This window comes from Schistocerca nitens, chromosome 2, assembly GCF_023898315.1.
Source record: "Schistocerca nitens isolate TAMUIC-IGC-003100 chromosome 2, iqSchNite1.1, whole genome shotgun sequence".
Classification (NCBI taxonomy): Eukaryota; Metazoa; Arthropoda; class Insecta; order Orthoptera; family Acrididae; genus Schistocerca; species Schistocerca nitens.
This window is the reverse complement of record NC_064615.1, coordinates 570,745,572-570,770,631: the sequence shown is the minus strand read 5'-3', so window position 1 is coordinate 570,770,631 and position 25,060 is coordinate 570,745,572. Positions and strand designations below refer to the sequence as shown.

The 25,060-nt window shown below is 42.4% G+C and overlaps 1 protein-coding gene across 1 annotated transcript in view; it reads left to right on the top strand.

The window, feature by feature from the left end:
* LOC126235164 (G-protein coupled receptor GRL101-like) overlaps positions 1-25,060 on the top strand; it is a 412,667-nt gene that overhangs the window by 86,214 nt on the left and 301,393 nt on the right. Inside the window, exon 6 of the mRNA XM_049943896.1 lies at positions 8,755-8,913. Within this exon, the coding sequence (XP_049799853.1) occupies positions 8,755-8,913 (159 nt within the window). The remainder of the gene's footprint in view (positions 1-8,754; positions 8,914-25,060) is intronic.

Sequence of the window (25,060 nt, the reverse complement as noted above, 5' to 3'; positions counted from 1 at the left end):
GGCGTCCGTAAAAGATGATCTTGGTTTGCGTAAGGCTGGGGTCTATCGTATTCCTTGCAGTTGTGGCGTCTCATATATTGATCAGACTATCAGGACTGTAGAAGACCGGTGTACTGAACATAAGCGTCACACACGCTTACAACAGCCGAGCAAATCCGCTATTGCTGCAACATACACGCTTTATTCAGTTGTACAAACATGAACTTACGTCCATGTGAATAGTCTGTAGAACGTCAGCAGGTATACCGTCAAGACCAGGTGATTCATTCCTTTTCAGTTTCAGGAATTATTCCCTCACCTCCTTTCTCGAAAATGGGAAAAATTCTCATTTCTGCTATATATTTCCCCACTTTCGTTCCCCAGTTTTCTGTGTTCATCAAATTCGTCTTCTGCCGAATCGTCTGGAAAGAGACAGTCAAGCAGTAGTTATGCAGATTATCGCCAGATTTCTGTCACGCTTTTATCTGCTCACTTTAGAGTTACTATCATTGCTGGAGATTTTATCTTTCAGCAGACGATTTTATACGGCGTAACCGATGGGTCACGATGTAGGTTCTGTGCCTCGAATCGGTTTCAGCGCTTTGTTCTTGTTTGCCGCAGGCGGTATATAAAATTGCTGCAAGTTCTCTGTATCTGTCCAGACGGCGGGCTCTTTCTCCCGTAGTCTTGCCTGTCTGGTACAGTCTTCTTCTTCTTCTGACTTCTGTTCTAAGACTCTGGAGATACTCGTTCCATGGTACTTGTGAATTCCAGCCCGAATTCCAGCTTAATTGTCTTATGACTGGTATTGTACCTTTCATGACCACTTCTATTGCGGTCACGAGCTGTTGAGCTATTGTACAGTCTTTGTCATCTACTTCCGCCGGGTCCGGGCATTGGAAAATACTGCTCAGGCGGGTGCAGTCGGCTTCCGTTACGTTGTGTCGTGTCTATAATGCGTTTAGAGTATCGAAATCTCTGAGTTCATGTCTGTGAGAGTCAGCTGCCTAGATTATAAAGTCGTGGTCACTCATGGGGAGGCCTCTTTCAATTTTCCAAAGCGTAAATACCAAATAACATAAACGCGAGAACTGAAAATTCCTAGTTTTGAAGCATATAGTCTTTCTCTACCTCATCAACACTCTTGACCTCATTCAATCTATTTTCCTTCCCCTTGTTTTCCTCTCACAGCATTCGCCTCATGGAATATCTTAAAGGTGGATAATTCACGTCAGTTTTTGATACTAAGGGAGGTAGTTTAATTGTATCTTATGTACACTACTGGCCATTAAAATTGCCACACCAAGAAGAAATGCAGATGATAAACGAGTACTCATTGGACAAATATATTATACTAGAACTGACATGTAATTACAGAACAACCACCTCTGGCCGTAATAACGGGCTTGATACGCCTGGGCATTGAGTCAAACAGAGCTTGGATGGCGTGTACAGGTACAGCTGCCCATGCAGTTTTAACACGATAGCACAGTTCATCAAGAGTAGTGAGTGGCGTATTGTGACGAGCCAGTTGCTCGGCCACCATTGACCAGACGTTTTCAGTTGGTGAGAGATCTGGAGAATGTGCTGGCCAGGGCAGCAGTCTAACATATTCTGTATCCAGAAAGGTCCGTACAGGACCTGCAACATGCGGTAGTGCATTATTCTGCTGAAATGTGGGGTTTCACAGTGATCGAATTAAGGGTACAGCCACGGGTCGTAACACATTTGAAATGTAACGTCCACTGTTCAAAGTTCCGTCAATGCGAACAAGAGGTGACCGAGACGTGTAACCATACCATCACGCCGGGTGATACGCCAGTATGGCGATGAAGAATACACGCTTCCAATGTGCGTTCACCGCGATGTCGCCAAACACGGATGCTACCATCATGATGCTGTAAACAGTACCTGGATTCAACCGAAAAAATGACATTTCGCCATTCTTGCACCCAGGTTCGTCGTTGAGTACACCATCTCAGGCGCTCCTGTGTGTGATGCAGCGTCAAGGGTAACCGCAGGCATGGTCTCCGAGCTGATAGTCCATGCTGTTGCAAACGTCGTCGAACTGTTCGTGCAGGTGGTTGTTCTCTTGCAGATGTTTCCATCTGTTGACTCAGGGATCGAGACGTGGCCGCACGATCCGTTACAGCCATGCGGATAAGACGCCACTCATCTCGACTGCTAATGACACGAGGCCGTTGAGATCCAGCACGGCGTTCCGTATTACCCTCCTGAACCCACCGATTCCATATTCTGCTAACAGTCATTGGATCTAGACAAACGCGAGCAGCAATTTCGCGATACGATAAACCGCAATCGCGATAGGCTACAATCCGACCTTTATCAAAGTCGGAAACGTGATGGTACGCATTTCTCCTCCTTACACGAGGCATCACAACTACGTTTCAGCAGGCAACGCCGGTCAACTGCTGTCTGTGTATGAGAAATCGGTTGGAAACTTTCCTCATGTCAGCACGTTGTATGTGTCGCCACCGGCGCCAACCTTGTGTGAATGCTCTGAAAAGCTAATCATTTGCATATCACATCTTCTTCCTGTCGGTTAAATTTCGCGTTTGTAGCACGTCATCTTCATGGTGTAGCAATTTTAATGGCCGGTAGCGTAATTTATCTAATGAAGGTAATTTTTATTTATTTGATTTATCCTATCAACTCAGAAGTGTTTCTATAAAACGCTCTTGTAATTTCTTTACGTTCAGCGCGTTTCAACATTTACGCTCATTCTCACATACAACTATCTTACCGATTCTCCCTCCATGAAGTTTTCAAAACTAAAGATAACTGTGTGTGAAACGGAAGATTTAGAAACAGTGTGTGTTACCAGTTTTGATTTATAGCAGTGAGAATAATTTCTAAATCAGGGGCTCATTTAGCTATAAATTGGAGATCTATGTTGGTAATTAATGGGCTAGACGAAATAACGGAATTTGTTCAGATTAGTGATTGTAGAGGGTTACTATAATAGAAATTAAACTGAGGTCGGGTGGACATGAAAGCTTTCGAGTGTATGATGGATGGGATAAAGAATTAGTTGAAATCTAAGGATAAGGAAAGACTGAGGCGGTAACCCAGTGCTAGGAAGGAATATGATAAAAGCATACAGGAGAAAATGCATCCATCTACCTGAACGCAATGAGACACGCAGAAGTCTGGAAGGGGGCCTGTACCCAGCACTGGATGTGGAATGGTTGATGATTGTGATGTTCAATGATGAGATACAATGGTGTACAACCTCTCCACGCGGTAGCGCATATTGGTGATGATGTTTCACGTCTTACAGGAATACGATAGTGATTCTAACCAGTCACTCGAGTGCCTCTACTGAAGACCACAGAACTTGTTAACACGGATGTTGTGCTTCCTGTCGATTGCTTTTATGTGAACCAGAAGTCTTCTCATTCCGCTGCATCCGGCACAGTCCTACTGGTGATCAAGCAACAAAGCCTACGACAGTTTCTTAGGGGCTGTCTCTGTGAGGACGTATAACCACATATCTGTAACAAAATTTTAAACAGACTACACTTATTGCCTTAGGGAGACACAGGGACCACCTAATAGAGATCTATTGTTGAATATTTCAGCTTCAGGCTAGAAAAATGTTATCATTACCAGTTTCAAGTTACCAGCTCGTCATCAAGTGACCTGTTTACGTTGCAGAGTTACACGGTAGCATTTGATGAGTTCGCAAGTAACGGATTAAAATCGTTTGATGCTGAGCTGGTAAGGCGATATGGTAATGATACAGTTTAAGACAAAAGAAAGGAAAATAAAAGAAAAGACGACATACCATGGAGGAATTGTCCGAATGGGGTGGAAATCGGTAAATCAGATATTCATGTACAGACAAACAAATAATTACAATTTCAGAAAAACCAGATGATTTATTCAAGACAAAGAGCTTCTAGAATCGAGCAAGTCAGTAAGGCGTTTGTGCACATCTAGCCTTTATGCAGACAGTTGTTCGGCTTGGTACTGAATGACGTAATTGTTCTATGTCCTCCTGAGGGGTATTGTGCCACGTTGCCAAGTTCTGTCTAACTGGCAAGTTACATAGACAAAATCGACAGTTGCTTTGAGGTCCCTGGCTTTGTTGCTTCAAACGTTATGAAGGGGGGGGGGGGGGGTTCGGCAACCTTGCTAGCCGCTTTCAGCTTTGGCCAGCACGGAAACAGGCAGTACGAACTCCTGGATGTCGGGCCGTACGGGTGGCGACAGCCAGCTATACGGGGCGCCTCCAGACACGTCGCCAGGCTGGAATCTCATTGACTCGGTTAGAACTGTCGCCTGTGCTGTGACCCGCTTCAAAATGAGACCCAATGACCGGAGAAGACGTATCTGGAGCATCAGTGGCATACCAACCTCACTTTTGCTCGCCATATGGCCTGAGAACCAAGAATGATGGTGCGGCGTGCCATTTTTTATGATAGAAAATTCGTCGACGGTATGCTACACCCCTTTTTCTTGCCGTTCATGATAAGCCTCCCTGGGCTTGAATTTCAGCAAGATAATACCCTCCCGCACGCGACGAGAGTTTCTGCTTATTGATTGCCAACGTTTACCGTTACGAGCAAGGCCACTTGGGCAGAATGTGGCACGGTACCCCTCAGCAATGTTTCCACCAAATCAATGAATCAATGCCAAGTCGAATAACTGCTCGACTAAGGGCCTGAGGTAGAGCAACGCATTATTGAGTTGGTCAATTTGTGAGGCTTTCTCTCTTGAATAAATCGTCTAGTTCCTCTGAAACTGGAATGATTTGTTCGTCTGTACTTGTACATCCCATCTTCCGGTTTCCACTCATTAGAATAATTCCTTCGTGGAGTGTCTTCTTTTTTAGTCTGAGTGCATATTATTAAAAAATGCATGCAGCTATTTTACAATATGCAGTTCCTCAGCAAACTGTATGTCGGAGTCATCAAACGCACGCCGATTTTATGTACGCTGCTGTTGGCAGCGCAGAGACTGGCCTGTTTATTACAGATTTTACGACACCTTCTTCAGATGTTGATAGAATGAGGAATCGTGGACTTCACAGCTGTAATTAACTAGGTTCTCGAGATAAGTCGATTTTCACGCTGGGTAAACCCCTACTGTATAGACTATATACCATATCTCTGATTATGAATTCTATACGAAAAGGGTGGGAATATAGTTCTTCACCCGGTACTGAGGACTTACAAAAACTGACCACAAGTGTTACTCAGAAAGAATAAAAGCTGCTTATAAAAGGCTTATGAAGAATACCATCTCGTTTCCGAACGATACTGTATCTATTAGAAAAAAAAAAAAAAACATTAAAGCTCATTTCATTAAAGCTCAATCCCAAATTCTTTCCAGAACGGAACTTCCATGTACAGAACATCATGTCTCCAGAACTATGTGCCGAACAGTCATACAATTTTATAGATACATTCAGTAATATATGTGGGTACTGGCTGCAAAACGTTTTACGATTAGAGTTAATAGTAAAGAAGTAACGAATTAAAATGCCATGCCAGGTGCTGCAGTTTTAGCGCATGGAAGCAAGAGTGCATTTAGCGACACATTTTTTTTATCATTATTTTATGGGGATGTCAGCACAACAGACTTTCGTAAGGGTTTGAAATTATATATAAAGTCTGTTGGAAGTCGCTAGTGCTCTCATTATCAAATACAGGATCATTATAGTTTGAGTAATTTGTGCATTACGAGTTACTTTACCTAAAGACATATAAAAGTTACCGTACTGCACGTTTTGACATTACGTTATGGATCCTAACGACTAGATTGTGATAGCAATTTAAGTTTTTAAAATCGATCAGTAATTGTATGACAAAGAAAAATCAAACTTTTTTGCGCCTGGAAAATGTTAGATAGTAACCTGCAACGGACCTGCCCCGTGTGTCGTGCACCATGTACCATGTACTGTGTTAGACATTTCCTAATAGAGATGTCACATATTAACTGCCTTCTTTACACCTGTGCAGAATGTGACGTTTCATCACTTTTTTTTAACGAACATTCTGTTTCAAATATTTGGCAGTTGCAAGTTTTTGTCAGTGCATATTATTTCTTGACTTGCACAGTTTTTGGAAGGAATCGTAGTTCTGTTTTACGGACAATAGTTGATGTGAAGACTGAAGACACAACTGTGATGACAGTCAATGTTAAACAAGAAATGCCTAGTGAGTAGTAAATATGTAGACAACCGTTAAATTACTTATCGTTGTTGTTGTTGTTGTGGTCTTCAGTCCTGAGACTAGTTTGATGCAGCTCTCCATGCTACTCTATCCTGTGCAAGCGTCTTCATCTCCCAGTACCTACTGCAACCTACATCCTTCCGAATCCGCTTAGTGTATTCATCTCTTGGTCTCCCTCTACGATTTTTACCCTCCACGCTGCCCTCCAATGCTAAATTTGTGATCCCTTGATGCCTCAAAACATGTCCTACCAACCGATCCCTTCTTCTAGTCAAGTTGTGCCACAAACTTCTCTTCTCCCCAATCCTATTCAATACCTCCTCATTAGTTACGTGATCTACCCATCTTATCTTCAGCATTCTTCTGTAGCACCACATTTCGAAAGCTTCTATTCTCTTCTTGTCCAAACTGTTTATCGTCCATGTTTCACTTCCATACATGGCTACACTCCATACAAATACTTTCAGAAACGACTTTCTGACACTTAAATCTATACCCGATGTTAACAATTTTCTCTTCTTCAGAAACGATTTCCTTGCCATTGCCAGTCAACATTTTATATCCTCTCTACTTCGACCATCATCAGTTATTTTACTCCCTAAATAGCAAAACTCCTTTACTACTTTAAGTGTCTCATTTCCTAATCTAATCCCCTCAGCATCACCCGATTTAATTTGACTACATTCCGTTATCCTCGTTTTGCTTTTGTTGATGTTCATCTTATATCCTCCTTTCAAGACACTGTCCATTCCGTTCAACTGCTCTTCCAAGTCCTTTGCTGTCTCTGACAGAATTACAATGTCATCGGCGAACCTCAAAGTTTTTACTTCTTCTCCATGAATTTTAATACCTACTCCGAATTTTTAATTTGTTTCCTTTACTGCTTGCTCAATATACAGATTGAATAACATCGGGGAGAGGCTACAACCCTGTCTCACTCCTTCCCCAACCACTGCTTCCCTTTCATGCCCCTCGACTCTTATAACTGCCATCTGGTTTCTGTACAAATTGTAAATAGCCTTTCGCTCCTTGTATTTTACCCCTGCCACCTTCAGAATTTGAAAGAGAGTATTCCAGTTAACGTTGTCAAAAGCTTTCTCTAAGTCTACAAATGCTAGAAACGTAGGTTTGCCTTTTCTTAATCTTTCTTCTAAGATAAGTCGTAAGGTTAGTATTGCCTCACGTGTTCCAACATTTCTACGGAATCCAAACTGATCTTCGCCGAGGTCCGCTTCTACCAGTTTTTCCATTCGTCTGTAAATAATTCGCGTTAGTATTTTGCAGCTGTGACTTATTAAACTGATAGTTCGGTAATTTTCACATCTGTCAACACCTGCTTTCTTTGGGATTGGAATTATTATATTCTTCTTGAAGTCTGTGGGTATTTCGCCTGTCTCATACATCTTGCTCACCAGATGGTAGAGTTTTGTCATGACTGGCTCTCCCAAGGCCGTCAGTAGTTCTAATGGAATGTTGTCTACTCCCGGGGCCTTGTTTCGACTCAGGTCTTTCAGTGCTCTGTCAAACTCTTCACCCAGTATCTTATCTCCCATTTCATCTTCATCTACATCCTCTTCCACTTCCATAATATTGTCCTCAAGTACATCGCCCTTGTATAAACCCTCTATATACTCCTTCCACCTTTCTGCCTTCCCTTCTTTGCTTAGAACTGGGTTTCCATCTGAGCTCTTGATATTCATGCAAGTGGTTTATCTCCAGAGGTCTCTTTAGTTTTCCTGTAGGCAGTATCTATCTTACCCCTAGTGAGATAAGCCTCTACATCCTTACATTTGTCCTCTAGCCATGCCTGCTTAGCCATTTTGCACTTCCTGTCGATCTCATTTTTGAGACGTTTGTATTCCTTTTTGCCTGCTTGATTTACTGCATTTTTATATTTTCTCCTTTCATCAATTAAATTCAATATTTCTTCTGTTACCCAAGGATTTCTACTAGCCCTCGTATTATTACCTACTTGATCCTCTGCTACCTTCACTACTTCATCCCTCAGAGCTACTCATTCGTCTTCTACTGTATTTGTTTCCCCCATTCCTGTCAATCGTTCCCTTATGCTCTCCCTGAAACTCTGTACAACCTCTGGTTCTTTCAGTTTATCCAGGTCCCATCTCCTTAAATTCCCACCTTTTTGCAGTTTCTTCAGTTTCAATCTGCAGTTCATAACCAATAGATTGTGGTCAGAATCCACATCTGCCTCTGGAAATGTCTTACAATTTAAAACCTGGTTCCATCGGTGTGATTATGAAATGTTAGGGGCACCTGGCACAAGGTGATGTACTGATAGTAAAACTACGAACGACAACTGAAATAAATCAGTCAGCGAATTGACTTCCAGTCCGTACAATGGAAAGTCAGCTTTTCAAATCTTTGCTTACTATACTAATGTCTTCATTCGCTACTGGCGTCTTACAGACACACTGGAATGATGTTCGTAGTTCTCCATTCACTAAGCGCCTAAATCATATTATGGTAATGGCTAATTATCTTAGCCGATGTTGGTGACATCGCCGTTAAATGAAGAGGAGACGGTGCGGTGAGACGGTTGTGGCGGTGATTGCAGGTACAGCCTGCGACGGCACCGACATGTTTCTCTGTCCGAACGGTCGCTGCATCCGTCGCGCCAACCTGTGTGACTCGTACTGCGACTGCGCGCCGACCGAACGCGGCCAGGGGTGCGCCGACGAGGCGGGCTGCCAGCACAGCTACCTCCAGAAGCACGGTATGTACCCTCTACACCTGTCTACCTACACAAGCACTGCATGAACGCCGGTCGGAGTGGCCGAGCGGTTCTAGGTGCTTCAGTCTGGAACCGCGTGACCGCCTCGGGCATGGATGTGTGTGATGTCCTTAGGTTAGTTAGGTTTAAGTAGTTCTAAGTTCTAGGGGACTGATGACCTCAGATGTTAAGTCCCATAGTGCTCAGAGCCATTTGAACCAACTGCATGAACGCACCACGCGCCCGCGACCGCTCGCTAGAAGATCTGTCGTTGTAGCATTATACACTGAGTCATGAAATACCTCCCAATATCGTGTCGGACCTCCTTCTGCAGCAGCTCGACGTGGCATGGACTCAACAAGTTGCTGGAAGTGCCTAAAGAAATTCTGAGCCATCCGTAGTTGTGAAACTATAGCCAGTGTAGGATTTTGTACACGAAATGACCTCTCGATTATATACTATAAATGTTCGATGGGTAGCCCAGTCATTTGTCTTATTTTCCAAAGTGTTCTTCAAACTAATCACGAACGATTATGGCCTGGACCGGAAACGGTTGTGTTCGGCTAGCTGGATACGATTTGCAGCCATTCATGGACTTATTGTTCCCAAACAACGAAGGATTTTTTATGGATTACAATGCGCCCTGTCTCTGCACGGTTGGTAACTATCACTACCAACGGTGCACAGGCAGGGTGACGACTCCAGCGAGCGACCAAATGCTGTAAATTGCCCTGAAGATGACCCCATGGCGGGTTGAAACGGTTTTGCGGCAAAATAAATAATGCGATTGTGACTGTCAGTTTGAATAATTGACATACAAAATTAATACTGAAGTCACCATATACAACTATCTTTTGGTATTTCGTATAAAGGTGAACAAAGAACTCTCTTGAGATTGAAGAGAAATGATCTGAAGTCATAGTTAAGGGGCCTATAAATAACAATTAGAAGTTTAGTTTCAATAACTTCAACTGCCACTGCACAACAAACCTGTTCAGTGCAGTGCTTTGATGCATGTATGGACTGAAATGGAACACTGTTTTTTACGTACATGCTCACACCCCCTCGCCGAAAAGGACTATTTTAAAAATAGCCAGCTAATCTGTTTCCAGGTAAAGGAAGCCTCTTAATTGTTACATTATGTAAGTGGCGCTTACACATACCAATAATCTCAGGGTCCACATCTATAAGCAGTTCACTAACTTCAATAATTCTTATGTTTTGATGAAATATGCTAATTCCTTCATTACTTGGATAACTGACTTTCTTTCATCCTTGGTTGGCGAGACTTCCTTTAAGCAGGGATACTTATAGGCTGACTGCGGTCTAAAGAAGCCGCAGCTCTAACACCAACCACTACAGGAATTTTCCCATGGGTGATTCCATCCCCGCCCACTACACTATCACCTATAAGCCTGGCCAACCTCTTCTTCCATACCTGCTGAAGTGCAGGCCGTCCCCATTGAAACCCGCCCTATTGACATACTCATCTGGCACCACTGCAATGGCCGATCATGACGGTGAAAAATTTGCACGAAGTGTACATTTGTGGCACGAGTTTGAGTAGCTATCTTTTCCCCGTCAATACCTACATCATACTTCCCGTCCTTATGAAGAATGTCTACTACAAGTGGCTTCTCTCCACTAAGCTCTGACAGTTGATCAAATGTATTGGTGATACGATAAAGTGCAACTGTCTGAATATCTTCTCCTCCCAGCTGCCTTCTTACAGACTGCCAGTTACCATTGACCACCGCCCTTCTCCCTCCCCATCCTCATGACATTTTTTTTATACGACGTCTCTTATATACTAAATCTGAGGGTGAGCAATGCTCTTCGAAGTGTGTTGTTTCACTTGTGATTAATAACTAATCTTATGTGATTTGCCCGAAGTTTAATTAATCAACTAAAAACGGTTCATTACTAGTAGCAATCTCCTAGAACACAGTGTGTGTGTGTGTGGGTGTGTGTGTGTCTGTGTGTGTGTGTGTGTGTGTGTGTGTGTGTGTGTTTGTGTATGTCAGAAAGAGAGGGAGACAAAGTTAAAGACATAAATAATCGGAGAGTGGAAGATGAAGAGAGAGAGAGTTTGAAAGTTTGGTGTAAATGATGTTCAACAGACTCTAACCAGACAACTTGCATATCAAGTACCGCGACCGTAATCTGTTCTCTCTCTCTTCTCTCTCTCTCTCTCTCTTTCTGTGTGTGTGTGTGTGTGTGTGTGTGTGTGTGTGTGTGTGTTTGTGTATGTACGCGTGTGTAGCTTCGTGCTGTCGATAATAATTATGATGACGGGACTTAAACAAAGAAAGCTGATGGCCGCATGTTGCCTACTTATCACTAAAATCATAAGGAGGATACGAAATTGGTCATTCGAAAGACGTATTACCATATCAACATAACTTCCCTCAAAAAGACACTGCCCACAATTTAGGAACTGTACGCACGACGTTTTCTCTAGAAATTGGAGGTTACGAACAGTACCTCACTACAGCTTCTGCCATTGTCGGTCAGGTCCTGGCGGTGACATGTTCCTTGCAACCAGGATTTAAATCGTCTATTTCCAAGTCAAGCAACACAGCACACACTCACGTTAGCGACGTCGGTCTTAGTGTGTGTCAGAATACGTAGTTACCTTAACTTTTCAATTCTGAATCCATTCAAGGAATACAAGTAGAAATTTATTTGCATTGCATTTCGCCGTAACATGTTTCAGGAGTTCGCCCGTCTTGAGGTCTTAAAATTCATGTATGCTGACGTAGTTCGAAAACTATTACATTTTCTTCGTGAGTTATTAACGTTTGTAGCCACCTCGTTATTTGAGTCGCGTATTTCATTCAGTAATGCATTCATGTTGCATTTATCGCAATGATGTATTTATGCAATTTTTCTTTTACTTTAATCACATGTTACTATTGTCTGACTCGATAAGAAGCATTGGCTAGCTTGTCTATTGAAACATTTGGTCTGAACATAAACTACAACAAAAGTCAAATTACGTTTTCCTGTATGTAAATTTGCGTGTGTGTGCAATTAACTGCAAAAAGGTATCTTTTTGCATCGATGAAAGAAGGGCAGCTATCTAATAACACGGAAATCGTTGCTCACGATAGAGTTCGTAGGGGATTTACAAACATACAGCGGTTGCCGCTAATTACCTCAAAACGGGAAATTAATCATAAAGATGAGTGCTGTCCTGTTTTATAGATAATGTACTTAAGGCGTGGAGCGTAATGAAATATGATCTACATTAAATGAAATCATGCCGAATGAATTAGAAGCGGGATCGGATCTTTACTGAGGCCTTAATTTATTGCTTATAAACTTCTCATCTGAACTGAACATATTACAGAAAGATAGGAAATTAGAGCTGACGCCTTCATAATTTGAAAGAACCAGTGTTCGTTGACACTTTCAAACGGAGCAGTAGCCAAAGTTTGACCGGAACGGGGATAAGGGATACAATAAGGACGAATGAGTAGCTGTGAGAGGTGAAATAGTGAAGATAATAGAGGATCAGGCAGGTAAAAAGATATTTAATTTCATTAACGAAAGGAGAAATAAAAATTCAGCAAATGAAGCAGACAAAAGGGAATACCTAGTTTAAACAATGAGACTGACAGGAAGTGGGAAATGTCAAAGCTGGAATGGCCAGACGAGGAACGCAAGGATGTGGAAGTATGCAAAACTATGGAGAGGATACATGCTGTCCATAAGAAAATTAAGATATTTTAGATAAAAGAGTGAAAGCTTAGTCCATATTCTGGATCAGAGGCGAGGAGAGTAAGTGCAGTGTTCATTATAAAAGAAATTTTTGATCATACAAGGCGAGCGAATGTAATGCTCGTTGTTTTCTCGGAATTTTTGTTATAACACACCAGTGAGTGTGACCACTGCGCACAACGATAATGCCTACACTGTGAGATCAACACAGTTAGGGGTGCACCAGCTTATGTTTATTATTAGTGGGTAAAATAACCCTGGGAAACTTATAGGTTAATGCAAAGGATTTTACACTATAACTCAAGACTGAGATTAACAGATATTTATTTGCTCTAGTGACCGACAAAAACCACAATAACAATAAACAGAAAACAATGTTCTCCAAAACACAAATTAAATTACAAAACTGTGCTAAGACTATGAGGAAGTGCCAATTTGTTTGTAAAACATAATGGGGAAAGCACAACAAGATTGCTCATCTGGGCAGCTCGTGAAATCAAAGATAACCATGCAAAGTAACTACACAAGTTTCGTTGCAAAGTAAGCAAAAAATGAGCTGCTGTGAATATGGATCGTGCTGCCACAATTATAACACTTTCATTTCCCCAAATCCAGCCAAAAGTGAGCGGATCACCACCGAACTGCGACCGGAAGACAAGTGACCCGCATGATGAAAGGCTGACGATTCACTGATCACGAAACATAGATCCATAGATCTCCCTCGAAAATTGCCTACTTAAAAAAAAGAATCTGTATGGAATGGACGGGTCAGTGCTATTGCTAGTATGGTGGACAAGAGATTCGACTATTTCACGAGAAAATGGGGGAATGCTACAGAAACTTCCCATTCTTGGCGTACAGAACGCACCTAACAAATAAGAGGTTGGTAACGGGATGGATGAGAGTCTCACTGGCTGATCGGATTCTACCCTCCAAGCACGATGATGGGGCGATTCAATTCGATTAGATACACCCACTTCTGAAGCGAAAGCAAAGTACTTTCTCAAGAATATTGGGCAGCATCTCGGTGTCTCGTTCATTGATGCCTGAACAGAACAGGCAAATACATCGTACTTAATTATTATCTGAGGACGGCAGTGTTGGTACGGTGCTTTCCGATCAGGGCTAGCTAGCACGGAAGCCGGCTCTGCCGAAAACAGTACGAAGCAGGTGTAATATCTCCCCTCCTTTCTTCCTCCATCTATGTTGTTGTTGTTGTTGTTGTGGTCTTCAGTCCTGAGACTGGCTTGATGCAGCTCTCCATGCTAATCTATCCTGTGCAAGTTCCTTCATCTCCCAGTACCAACTGCAACCTACATCCTTCTGAATCTGCTTAGTGTATTCCTCTCTTGGTATCCCTCTACGATTTTTACCCTCCACACTGCCCTCCAATGCTAAATTTGTGATTCCTTGATGCCTCAGGACATGTCCTACCAACCGATCACTTCTTCTAGTCAAGTTGTGCCACAAACTTCTCTTCTCCCCAATCCTATTCAATACCTCATCATTAGTTACGTGATCTACCCATCTAATCTTCAACATTCTTCTGTAGCACTACATTTCGATTGCTTCTATTCTCTTCTTGTCCAAGCTATTTATTGTCAATGTTTCACTTCCATACATGGCTACACTCCATACAAATACTTTCAGAAACGACTTCCTGACACTTAAATCTATACTCGATGTTAACAATTTTCTCTTCTTCAGAAACGCTTTCCTCGCCATTGCCAGTCTACATTTTATATCCTCTCTACTTCGACCATCATCAGTTATTTTGCTCCCCAAATAGCAAAACTCCTTTATTACTTTAAGTGTCTCATTTCCTAATCTTATTCCCGACTACATTCCATTATCCTCGTTTTGCTTTTGTTGATGTTCATCTTATATCCTCCTTTCAAGACAATGACCATTCCGTTCAACTGCTCTTCCAAGTCCTTTGCTGTCTCTGGCAGAATTACAATGTCATCGGCGAACCTCAAGGTTTTTATTTCTTCTCCCTGGATTTTAATACCTACTGCAAATTTTTCTTTTGTTTCCTTTACTGCTTGCTCAATATACAGATTGAATAACATCGGGGAGACCTACAACCCTGTCTCACTCCCTTCCCAACCACTGCTTCCCTTTCATGCCCCTCGACTCTTATAACTGCCATCTGCTTCCTGTACAAATTGTAAATAGCCTTTCGCTCCTTGTATTTTACCCCTGCCACCTTTAGAATTTGAAAGAGAGAATTCCAGTCAACATTGTCGAAAGCTTTCTCTAAGTCTACAAATGCTAGAAACGTAGGTTTGCCTTTTCTTAATCTTTCTTCTAAGATAAGTCGTAAGGTTAGTATTGCCTCACGTGTTCCAACATTTCTACGGAATCCAAACTGATCTTCGCCGAGGTCCGCTTCTACCAGTTTTTCCATTCGTCTGTAAATAATTCGCGTTAGTATTTTGCAGCTGTGACTTATTAAACTGATAGTTCGGTAATTTTCACATCTGTCAACACCTGCTTTCTTTGGGATTGGAATTATTATATTCTTCTTGAAGTCTGTGGGTATTTCGCCTGTCTCATACATCTTGCTCACCAGATGGTAGAGTTTTGTCATGACTGGCTCTCCCAAGGCCGTCAGTAGTTCTAATGGAATGTTGTCTACTCCCGGGGCCTTGTTTCGACTCAGGTCTTTCAGTGCTCTGTCAAACTCTTCACCCAGTATCTTATCTCCCATTTCATCTTCATCTACATCCTCTTCCACTTCCATAATATTGTCCTCAAGTACATCGCCCTTGTATAAACCCTCTATATACTCCTTCCACCTTTCTGCCTTCCCTTCTTTGCTTAGAACTGGGTTTCCATCTGAGCTCTTGATATTCATGCAAGTGGTTTATCTCCAGAGGTCTCTTTAGTTTTCCTGTAGGCAGTATCTATCTTACCCCTAGTGAGATAAGCCTCTACATCCTTACATTTGTCCTCTAGCCATGCCTGCTTAGCCATTTTGCACTTCCTGTCGATCTCATTTTTGAGACGTTTGTATTCCTTTTTGCCTGCTTGATTTACTGCATTTTTATATTTTCTCCTTTCATCAATTAAATTCAATATTTCTTCCGTTACCCAAGGATTTCTACTAGCCCTCGTATTATTACCTACTTGATCCTCTGCTGCCTTCACTACTTCATTCCTCAGAGCTACCCATTCGTCTTCTACTGTATTTGTTTCCCCCATTCCTGTCAATCGTTCCCTTATGCTCTCCCTGAAACTCTGTACAACCTCTGGTTCTTTCAGTTTATCCAGGTCCCATCTCCTTAAATTCCCACCTTTTTGCAGTTTCTTCAGTTTCAATCTGCAGTTCATAACCAATAGATTGTGGTCAGAATCCACATCTGCCCCTGGAAATGTCCTACAATTTAAAACCTGGTTCCTAAATCTCTGTCTTACCATTATATAATCTATGTGATACCTTTTAGTATCTCCAGGATTCTTCCATGTTCCTCCTGCCACCGAACTTCACTAATTCCCACTATATCTAACTTTAACCTATCCATTTCCCTTTTTAAATTTTCTAACCTACTAGCCCGATTAAGGGATCTGACATTCCACGCTCCGTAGAATGCCAGTTTTCTTTTTCCTGATAACGACGTCCTCCTGAGTAGTCCGCGCCCGGAGATCGAATGGCGGACTATTTTAACCTCCGGAATATTTTACCCAAGAGGACGCCATCATCATTTAACCATACAGTAAAGCTGCATCTCCTCGGGAAAAATTACGGCCTTAGTTACCCCTTGCTTTCAGCCGTTCGCAGTACCACAACAGCAAGGCCGTTTTGGTTAGTGTTACAATGCCAAATCAGTCAGTCATCCAGACTGTTGCCCCTGCAACTACTGAAAAGTCTGCTGCCCCTCTTCAGGAACCACACGTTTGTGTGGCCTCTCAACAGGTACCCCTCCGTTGTGGTTGAACCTACGGTACGGCTATCTGTACCGTTGAGGCACGCAAGCCTCCCCACCAACGGCAAGGTCCATGGTCATTGGGGGGGGGAGCTCCTCCATCTATTGTCCACATTAAACAATGTCCAGTCCAAGTTTACGTAGCTCGTCATGTTGAGATGGCTCCAGATCTTCTTGTCTAGGTGTCTGAGTCTTGAAGCTGAAAATCTGACGTCAGGTCCTCTGGATTGATTTGAACTAAATAAATTGGAAAATTGTTGTTGCAGAATTTTACGTTAGTATATTTTCCACTGACTATCTCACATTTTAGTATATCATACAGTATTTTGATTTTTCACATTAACAAAGCCGAAACAGCATTGTTCCCACCTGTTATAGAAAAATAGATCCGATCACATCAGAGGCACGCTTACGACTCTCACGCTCTGCCGAAGTATTAACATTCCAAATGGTTTACAATTTTTCTTAACAAATGAATTCCTACTAGTTTTCGTTACACTATTAAATTACATTATTATTTCATCAATGAATCCAGAAACAAATATGTTAAACAGTACAGGATTACGTAATTAATAACAGAAATTTTATGTGTGCAAGTAATTCGTAATTTCTAATATTTCAAAAAAATTAATTTTGACTGTACTTATCGAGTATAACATCGAAACCAAAATATTTTATGAAGTAATTCCTTTTCATAAATTTTAGCTTGAAATTTAACATAGTGTGTGTAAAATTACGTGAAAGTTTTCAGAAAAGCAACTGAGATAATACTGACCTATCGAAAGCTCGAAAAATAATACTAGTATCGACAACTAATGTTGAGGAAAGGTAGTGCTAGAGGAGGATGTCCCATTACACAGGCCACAGCCTTACTTCAGCGAAAACTGCTCAGTGCCCAGGGGATCTTCACCCTGCCTAATGAGATTCACCGTTCTCCCTCGGCTGACGAAGAGGACCCAGAGACCACTCTGGGACGACATCTTCTCAGTAGGAAAAACAGGAAGTTTTCCTCCCAGAAAATTTTTCCAGTACACTGTGAATAAAATTAACCACGAAACAGTGCAAAAGTATATCATTATTCTGTAGAGATATCTGACGTTGTCACAAAACAAGCAGCAGTTCGAATATCCAGATCTCAGACGGATAGCCAGTACCAAGGAAAGGAAGAAAAGCTGAAAGGCGGAAGGAATAGGCAGAAGAACAACATAATAAAAACGAATTTGAAGGGAATATTGCAGAAATACAAGAGGAACTAGATGAAGATGTGTATGGAAGTGTGATAATGTAAATAGAATTCAACAGAGCACTGAAAATCTTAAGTCGAAACAACACCTTCTTTCAGAAACATTGAGATCCTTGGCAGAGCCAGCCAGGACAACCCAGAACCACCTTGTGCGCAAGATAAATGAGAGTGGCTAAATACGCCCAGACTTGAGAAAGAATGTAGTAATCTAGTTTACAAGGAAGGCGGGTGCTGCCATGTGTGAATTTTACGCAACTATCACTTTAACAAGTAATGGCTGTAAAATACTGAAACGAATCATTTAGGGAAGAATGGAAAACCTGGTAGGGGCCGACCTTATGTGACATCAGTTTTGGTTCTGGAGAAATGCAGGAACACGTGTGGATGGGCTGACTCTATGAGTAATCACAAAAGACACAGGAAGACAAACTTGATTTCATAATAGCCGGTTATGCCCCAGGATAGAATCCTCAGAAGACACCAAAATTTCGTCCAAGTTCTACCTTGGCATCTCCCGGACGCCGCGCCGCCTGTGTCAATGACCTGTACACTGCCAGCTAGGGAAAAATACCGAGCGACTTCCTGCAAACTTGGAAGCTATTACATCACGGGAGAACGAGAGAGCATCCAAGTCGGCAAGTGAAGCATGCAGACCGAGAGATACCCTCATACTAGTGACAAAGCGCAAGGCTATGAGGACACCTAGGTACAATGAAACAGTAAATATTCCAATGCTATACCAGCAGAAAAGTGCCTCTGAAATGTGGAGTTACGAAAGATTTATGTCAAACCTCATGTTAATAGTGAGGGAAAACGAGGATACATGATGTCATTGCTATCCCCACTGCCACAGGCCGCATGGGAAGCGCCGACACAAATACTTCACTATTCTTAACAAATGTTGGAGTGCTGAGTGCGAATGGCTGACTGCCCAGTGCTTAGTCTCAGTACTTTGTTGCAGGGATCCACAGAGAGGGGAGGCTATGGGGGTCGACCCTCAGCACGCCTAGCTGTCTTCGATTCCCTATGGAGCCTCTGTTGACCCAGGTGTGGTGGGGCGCTTTGGAAGGCAATACTGTATTACTGCTTACTAGATATGTCATTGTCAATGGCGTTTTCTTGGCGTTATCGAGCGTATATAGGTCTCCATCACCGCATCTCGCCAGGCTCCCTCCCGATGATTGTAGGAACCATATATCTGGTGTCATCAAGAGGTTGACAGTGCTAGAGTGGGAGAACGATGCCGCTTCCAGCTGGACTGCCAACTTCCGAGGCAACACTAATGGGCGCACAGGACGCCATCACCCTGCAGGCCTGCTGGAGGCTTGATCTGCGTGACCAGGACGTTGTCCGTCACCTCTATTAGGGTTGGAGGGCTACTGCAGCTGCTCACCCATTCCTGAGGGGCGACGCCCACGCTACTTGCTCCTTTCTCCTGAGCTGAGAACTATTCCCTGCGAGTCAGCGTGTGTTTCAGGTGACATGGGGGCGTGACTCTTGAGTGCACATGTTTGAAGTAAACGAGACCACTTTGAAGAACGTTATGTAGGGCTAGAGGCTGCCGGCGTCTACTGGTCGACGGCTGTTCCCTGATGTAACCGCCGCCACTGGATGCTTTGCTTCACTGGTGGAACTCCAAGTTAAGTACACACCGCTTCTCTTCTGTTCCGCTGGTCTGTTGACCCAGCTGTGGTGCGGCGCTTTGGAAACAATACTGTATTACTGTCTAACAGATATGTCACTGTCGATAATGTTTTCTTTGCACTCTCGAGCATAGTTAGGTTCTCATCATTGCATTCCACCCGGTCCTCTCCGGATGATTGTAGGACCCCTCTATCTGTTATCATCAAGAGGTTGACAGTGGTAGAGACAGATACACCTGCCACCACGCCCACATATCTAGGAGAACAGCGCCGGCCGGTGTGGCCAAGCGGTTAAAGGCGCTTCAGTCTGGAACCGCGCGACCGCTACGGTCGCAGGTTCGAATCCTGCCTCGGGCATGGATGTGTGTGATGTCCTTAGGTCAGTTAGGTTTAAGTAGTTCTAAGTTCTAGGGGACTGATGACCTCAGATGTGAAGTCCCATAGTGCTCAGAGCCATTTTTTTTAGGAGAACGCTATGAGCTAGAGTTTGTTACAATGTCTTTGATGTGAATGATAGATACTTGTTTGCTCTATCGTTCTGTATTTACTTTTTTTTTTTTTTGTCATGTTGAACGCTAGAGACGTTTGCAATGCCTTAAAAGTCTCATTTGGTAGATTACAGGAACCTGCAGGATTGTCCGTGTTGCATGGGCTGTTGAACGCTAAAGACGTTTGCATTGCGTTAAAAGTCTCATTTGGTAGACTACAGGAATCGGCAGGATTGTCCGTGTTTCATGGGATCTTACTTGCTGTCATTGAAGTGTCCGTTCTGTAATTTATTTGAGTATGACGTATAATGGGTTCAAGCTGTGTCATCTGCCTACATTAATTGTAGAAGGGGGTGATAACGAAGTGCACCATCGCAGAGAATCTCGTTGGGCTATGATAGGCATAATGATCAAGTGCCGTTTATAACGGCAGATGGAGTTTACCCAAATGCCAGACACAAGGGCAGCAACTCAGAATGAAGCGGTGCTAGCTTTGAAGAGGCAGACAGTTGCTTTGTTAGAAACTACAACATAACACAGCCAAGACAGTTATGTACTGCGTGGGAGAACTGAGCAATGGGAAGCCGTTGGAGGAGCATGAACTCCTTTATTCAGATAAAAATAAAACCGTGTTGAGTGTACTCAGCTATTCTATTGATCCTGCAGCAACTAGCCTTATAGCGTCATTTTCGTGGAAAGCAGCCGAGGATGTATCTGTTTTTGTTAGTGACGCAGAATCTTCCACCAAATTTCCAAAATTTTCTGAAGAAACGTCCTTGGATATGGCTAGATTAACGTTTACGGATGAAGCGAAAATGTATGTTACGTACCACAGGACCGTCAGTGAGTACCAAACATTTGAGAAACGGACGAACTGTCCTAACGGTCTAACACAGCGCTATAAGAAGAAGAACATCACGCCTTTTTTGGGGAGAAACTCAATGGACTGTCGCAGAAGGAAGGTGAATGAGTGCATTCCTTCTCTGACATAATTAGGGAACTGAACTTGCAGATGTATGAAGTAACGAAGAATGAAGAGGCTGATAAAGTGATTCTGCATGAAGCAGAGAATTGGGCTCTGGATATTTTTCTAAGAAGTATTTCTGCTGATATTTTGAGAAGGATCAGAAAGGGGAACTCAAGTGACTTATCAGCTACCATCAGGATTGTCATGCAATTGGAGGAGATCGCCATTGCGACACGAAGACAAAGTGATCGCGGTGTTTTTTTTTTAGTAAGTGAAGTGTTTTAGGTGTGACAGTGTCGTCAGCCGCCCGAATGTTACGAATACTGAGAAGTGGACCGTACAGCGCTTAATCGTCAGAAGCAGCATCTTAACAATCAGTCATTAAAAACGAATGGGGGCACTTCAGCCGTTGGACGGCCTTCCCAGTAGAACAAAAGACAGCAGAAACAAATCCCGACACGGATTGCTGCTTGCTAGGCAAAGCAGATGGTAGGGAACACAAAGTTCTGGCGGACACAGGGGCTCACGTGTCAGTAGTTAGTCTGGATCTCTTGGGGAAAAAGAAAACCTCTGGTCTCCGTTGTATAGGTTACGCAGAGTAGGTTATCATGACGTGAAGCCACTAAAGACAATGCTGTCCAGTTTTAACGTAGGAAATAAGTGTTTTCGAGAGCATGTAGAAGCACTGCCGGGTGTTGATGAGGGGTATTGTGTTGTCCTGGTACTCGACTTTCTTGCTAATCATCACACTTGATCTTTTGCAGTGTACAATTGAAATTGATGAGACAGTGTTTCCGCTAAGGGCAACAGCCACATGAAATACACTGTCGCAAAATTCACAGATTATGAAAGGGTTACCCAATAAACTGTGGACACAGACACTAAAAATCTATTTAAGTGATATAGTACTGCAAGTTACAAAGAATTTGGTCTGGGTTGATATGATTCAACCTAAGTATGTGTTTCATTATGTAGAGCCACTGGAAAAAACGAATAATTGGATAAGTCACACTGTTCTGTACGGAGAGATACTGTATAGTGCGCGTCACTGACTTGGATGGAGATTTTATTGTTCCGGTCAGTCTTGATAATTTTGGCAGGGATGAAGTGACTCTACCAAAGAGTTTACTGACTCCTGATTTGGATATCTTGGAGAAAGATGACACGGATAGGTCTAGGTAGGACCTCTGCCGCAAGTAAACTGTCAGCTGCAGCACATGAGAAAGTGAAACATTTACAGCGAAACGGTAGAGAAGCAATTCATAAGTTTGATTAATCCGAGTGTTCTATTTAGCAGCAAAGCCGCTAGAAAACATAGGATACTAATAGAGGATATTGCTCCAGTGTACAAGAACCCATATCGAGTTCCGAAGTGTGTGCAACTGGAAATGGAAGAATTTATGGACCAGCAGCTTGGTGATACTGTTGAGTACGAATATAGTGATAGTATCTGGGAAGCACCAGTAATTTCAGTCATGAAGAAGTCGCCAGATGGCACTCAAAACAGAGACTTTGCTGCGATTAATACCTCAGTGCACAAATGATAACTGATCCATATACAATACCAAACTTAACAGAGTTTGGTCAAAAACATGTGTGTGAAATCTTATGGGACTTAATTGCTAAGGTCATCAGTCCCTAAGCTTACACACTACCTAACCCAAATAATCCAAAGGACAAACACACACACCCATGCCCGAGGGTAGGACTCCAACCTCCGCCGGAACCAGCTGCACAGTCCTTGACTGCAGCGCCTCAGACCGCTCGGCTAATCACGCGCGGCTAGTTTGGTAAGTGCAACTATTTCCCCCACAATGGATTTAAAGAGAGTATATCATCAACTAGAAGTAGTGCCATAGGATCGACAAAAGACAGCTTATTCCATTCTGGGAGGTCACTTCCAATATCGTCGAATGCTATTTTGACTCAAGAATGCACCTGTCACATTCCAGAGATTATTGGATGGTGTATTTAGGGAATCGAAACTATAATAATGTATGACAAACGAAACTATAATAATGTATGACGTATCTCGATGACATTACAGTTTTTCAACGGACATGGAAGAGTTGACTAACGCTCAGCAATGATAAATGGCGTTTTGCAGTAAGAGAAGTAAATTATGTTGGGCAAGTAAATTAGCAAGAAATATGTGAGAACAGATCCATGCTTGGTCTCAGCAGTTCAAAACTTCTCGTCACTGAAACAATTAAAGAGTTGCAGAGTTTCATAAGTCTCTGTAAATATTATTATCGATTCGTAAGGGATTTTGTTGAAACTGCTGGACCTTTGAATCATTTGTTACAAAATGTAGCAAAATTTGAGAAGTGTACGGAACGTCAGTGTGGTTTACATTCCAAAGCGAGCACTTATATCGAACCCAGTTTTAATAGTCCCTGATTTTCGAAAAGAATTTATTCAGTTTTGTGATTCAACTAATACAGCTCTTGGGGCTTTCCTAGGGCAGAATATAAATGGTAAAGAGCATCCTGAAGCGTATGCATTCCGACAGTTGAACAAAGTAGAGAATAAAGTTTCCACGACTGAGAAGGAGTCTTTAGCAATAATTTATGGCATTATGTACTTTCGGTTTTCAAGCAGTGAAGGATCACGCTGCTCTTAAATGATTATTGGAATACAAGGACACTTGCAGCAGATTAACAATGTGGGCGCACCGTTTGATTGAATTTGATAATGAGGTAATAAAGAGGCCAGGAATAGGGCATGCTAATGCAGGCAGTTTGAGTAGAAAAATTGCTGCTCAGCAAACATTGGGCAGGAGCGTTGCTGAATGGTGAAATACTCAAACTGTTGATGCTGAATGTCTATAATTGAAACTGAAACCTCAGTTTGTGACACACTATAGCTTGCTGTGCAGAACTACAAAGAGTGGATTGCGAGTAGTGGCACCTGCAGCTTTCTGGAATGGAGTCTTGTCAAGAGCACGTGACCAGTCCACATGTCAGGATGTGACCGCCTTGTGCTAAACGGGCTGATCTTACACCCAAACCTCCAGTTGCCAGACTCTCAGATTGATACCGAGCGTTGTGTGTCGAGAGGGTATCAACCAAAACACGAATTTAGTTCATGTTGTGTGCTGTCGTTTAGTAATACATGTGTAAATGGTAATTAAAAGTAACGCCAGAAATAGCGAAAGCAGATTGCCAAAATAACAGTGCTTCAAGCTACGAAACGTCCTTTTACATGTCAGAAAAATGTTCTCCCATGTAACTGTTTCACGCGTAAACTGTTAAAAAAGAAATCACCATCAGTGAGTTTCGAACTTTGGAACGTTTAGTACAACGATCTCACCTACTAGGAATCTTCACATTTACCGTTCATTGATGCGGTTTCTCAATACTCCGTAGTTCTGTTGTTACTTTTAATTACCGTTTCCACATCTTCCACTGGATGACAATACACATCACACACTATATCGGGGTTTTGGTTGATACTCTATACACAAACAATGTTTGGTACCGACATGAGAGTCTGACATCTTGAGATTTGGGTGTTAACCACCGATCGATTCCATTAAACCATCTGCCAGAAGGATTGAAGCGTTTGAAATGCTGGGGATGAATACTTTAGGTCCATTTAATAATATACCTGCAGTAAATATATAAATATTGACTATAAGCGACCGTCTGTCACTTATGTGTAGTGGTTGCAATCCCTAACCAAAAACCGAGTACAGTTGCTCAAGCATTAGTAATTAATTGGTTGATGACATTTGACATTCCAGAAATGTTATTTACAGATCAAGGTACCAATTTCATGTCCGATCTTATGAAGCAGTTGTGTCGCCGCTCCGAATTCGCAAGCTGTGGACAAGCCCCTTCCACCTGCAAGCCAATGAGAGAACAGAGAGTGTCCACCGCACGATTTCGAAGATGTTGAGCTATTACATTAGTAGAAATAATGACCATTAGGATGTGCATTTAAATTTTAGAACTGCTGTGTAAAATTCTGAAGTCCATTTCGCTACGGTCTCTCGCCATAAAAGTTAATACGTGGGAGAAAGCCTTCACCTTTTGGAGTGATTAAGTCAGAGCTAGGATTCAGCGTCGAAACAGAAAAAAAGTTTACTAAGAAATTATGAGACATTTGGCAACAAGCAAACGCGCAAATACAAAAGACATAGAAGACAAGAGCAG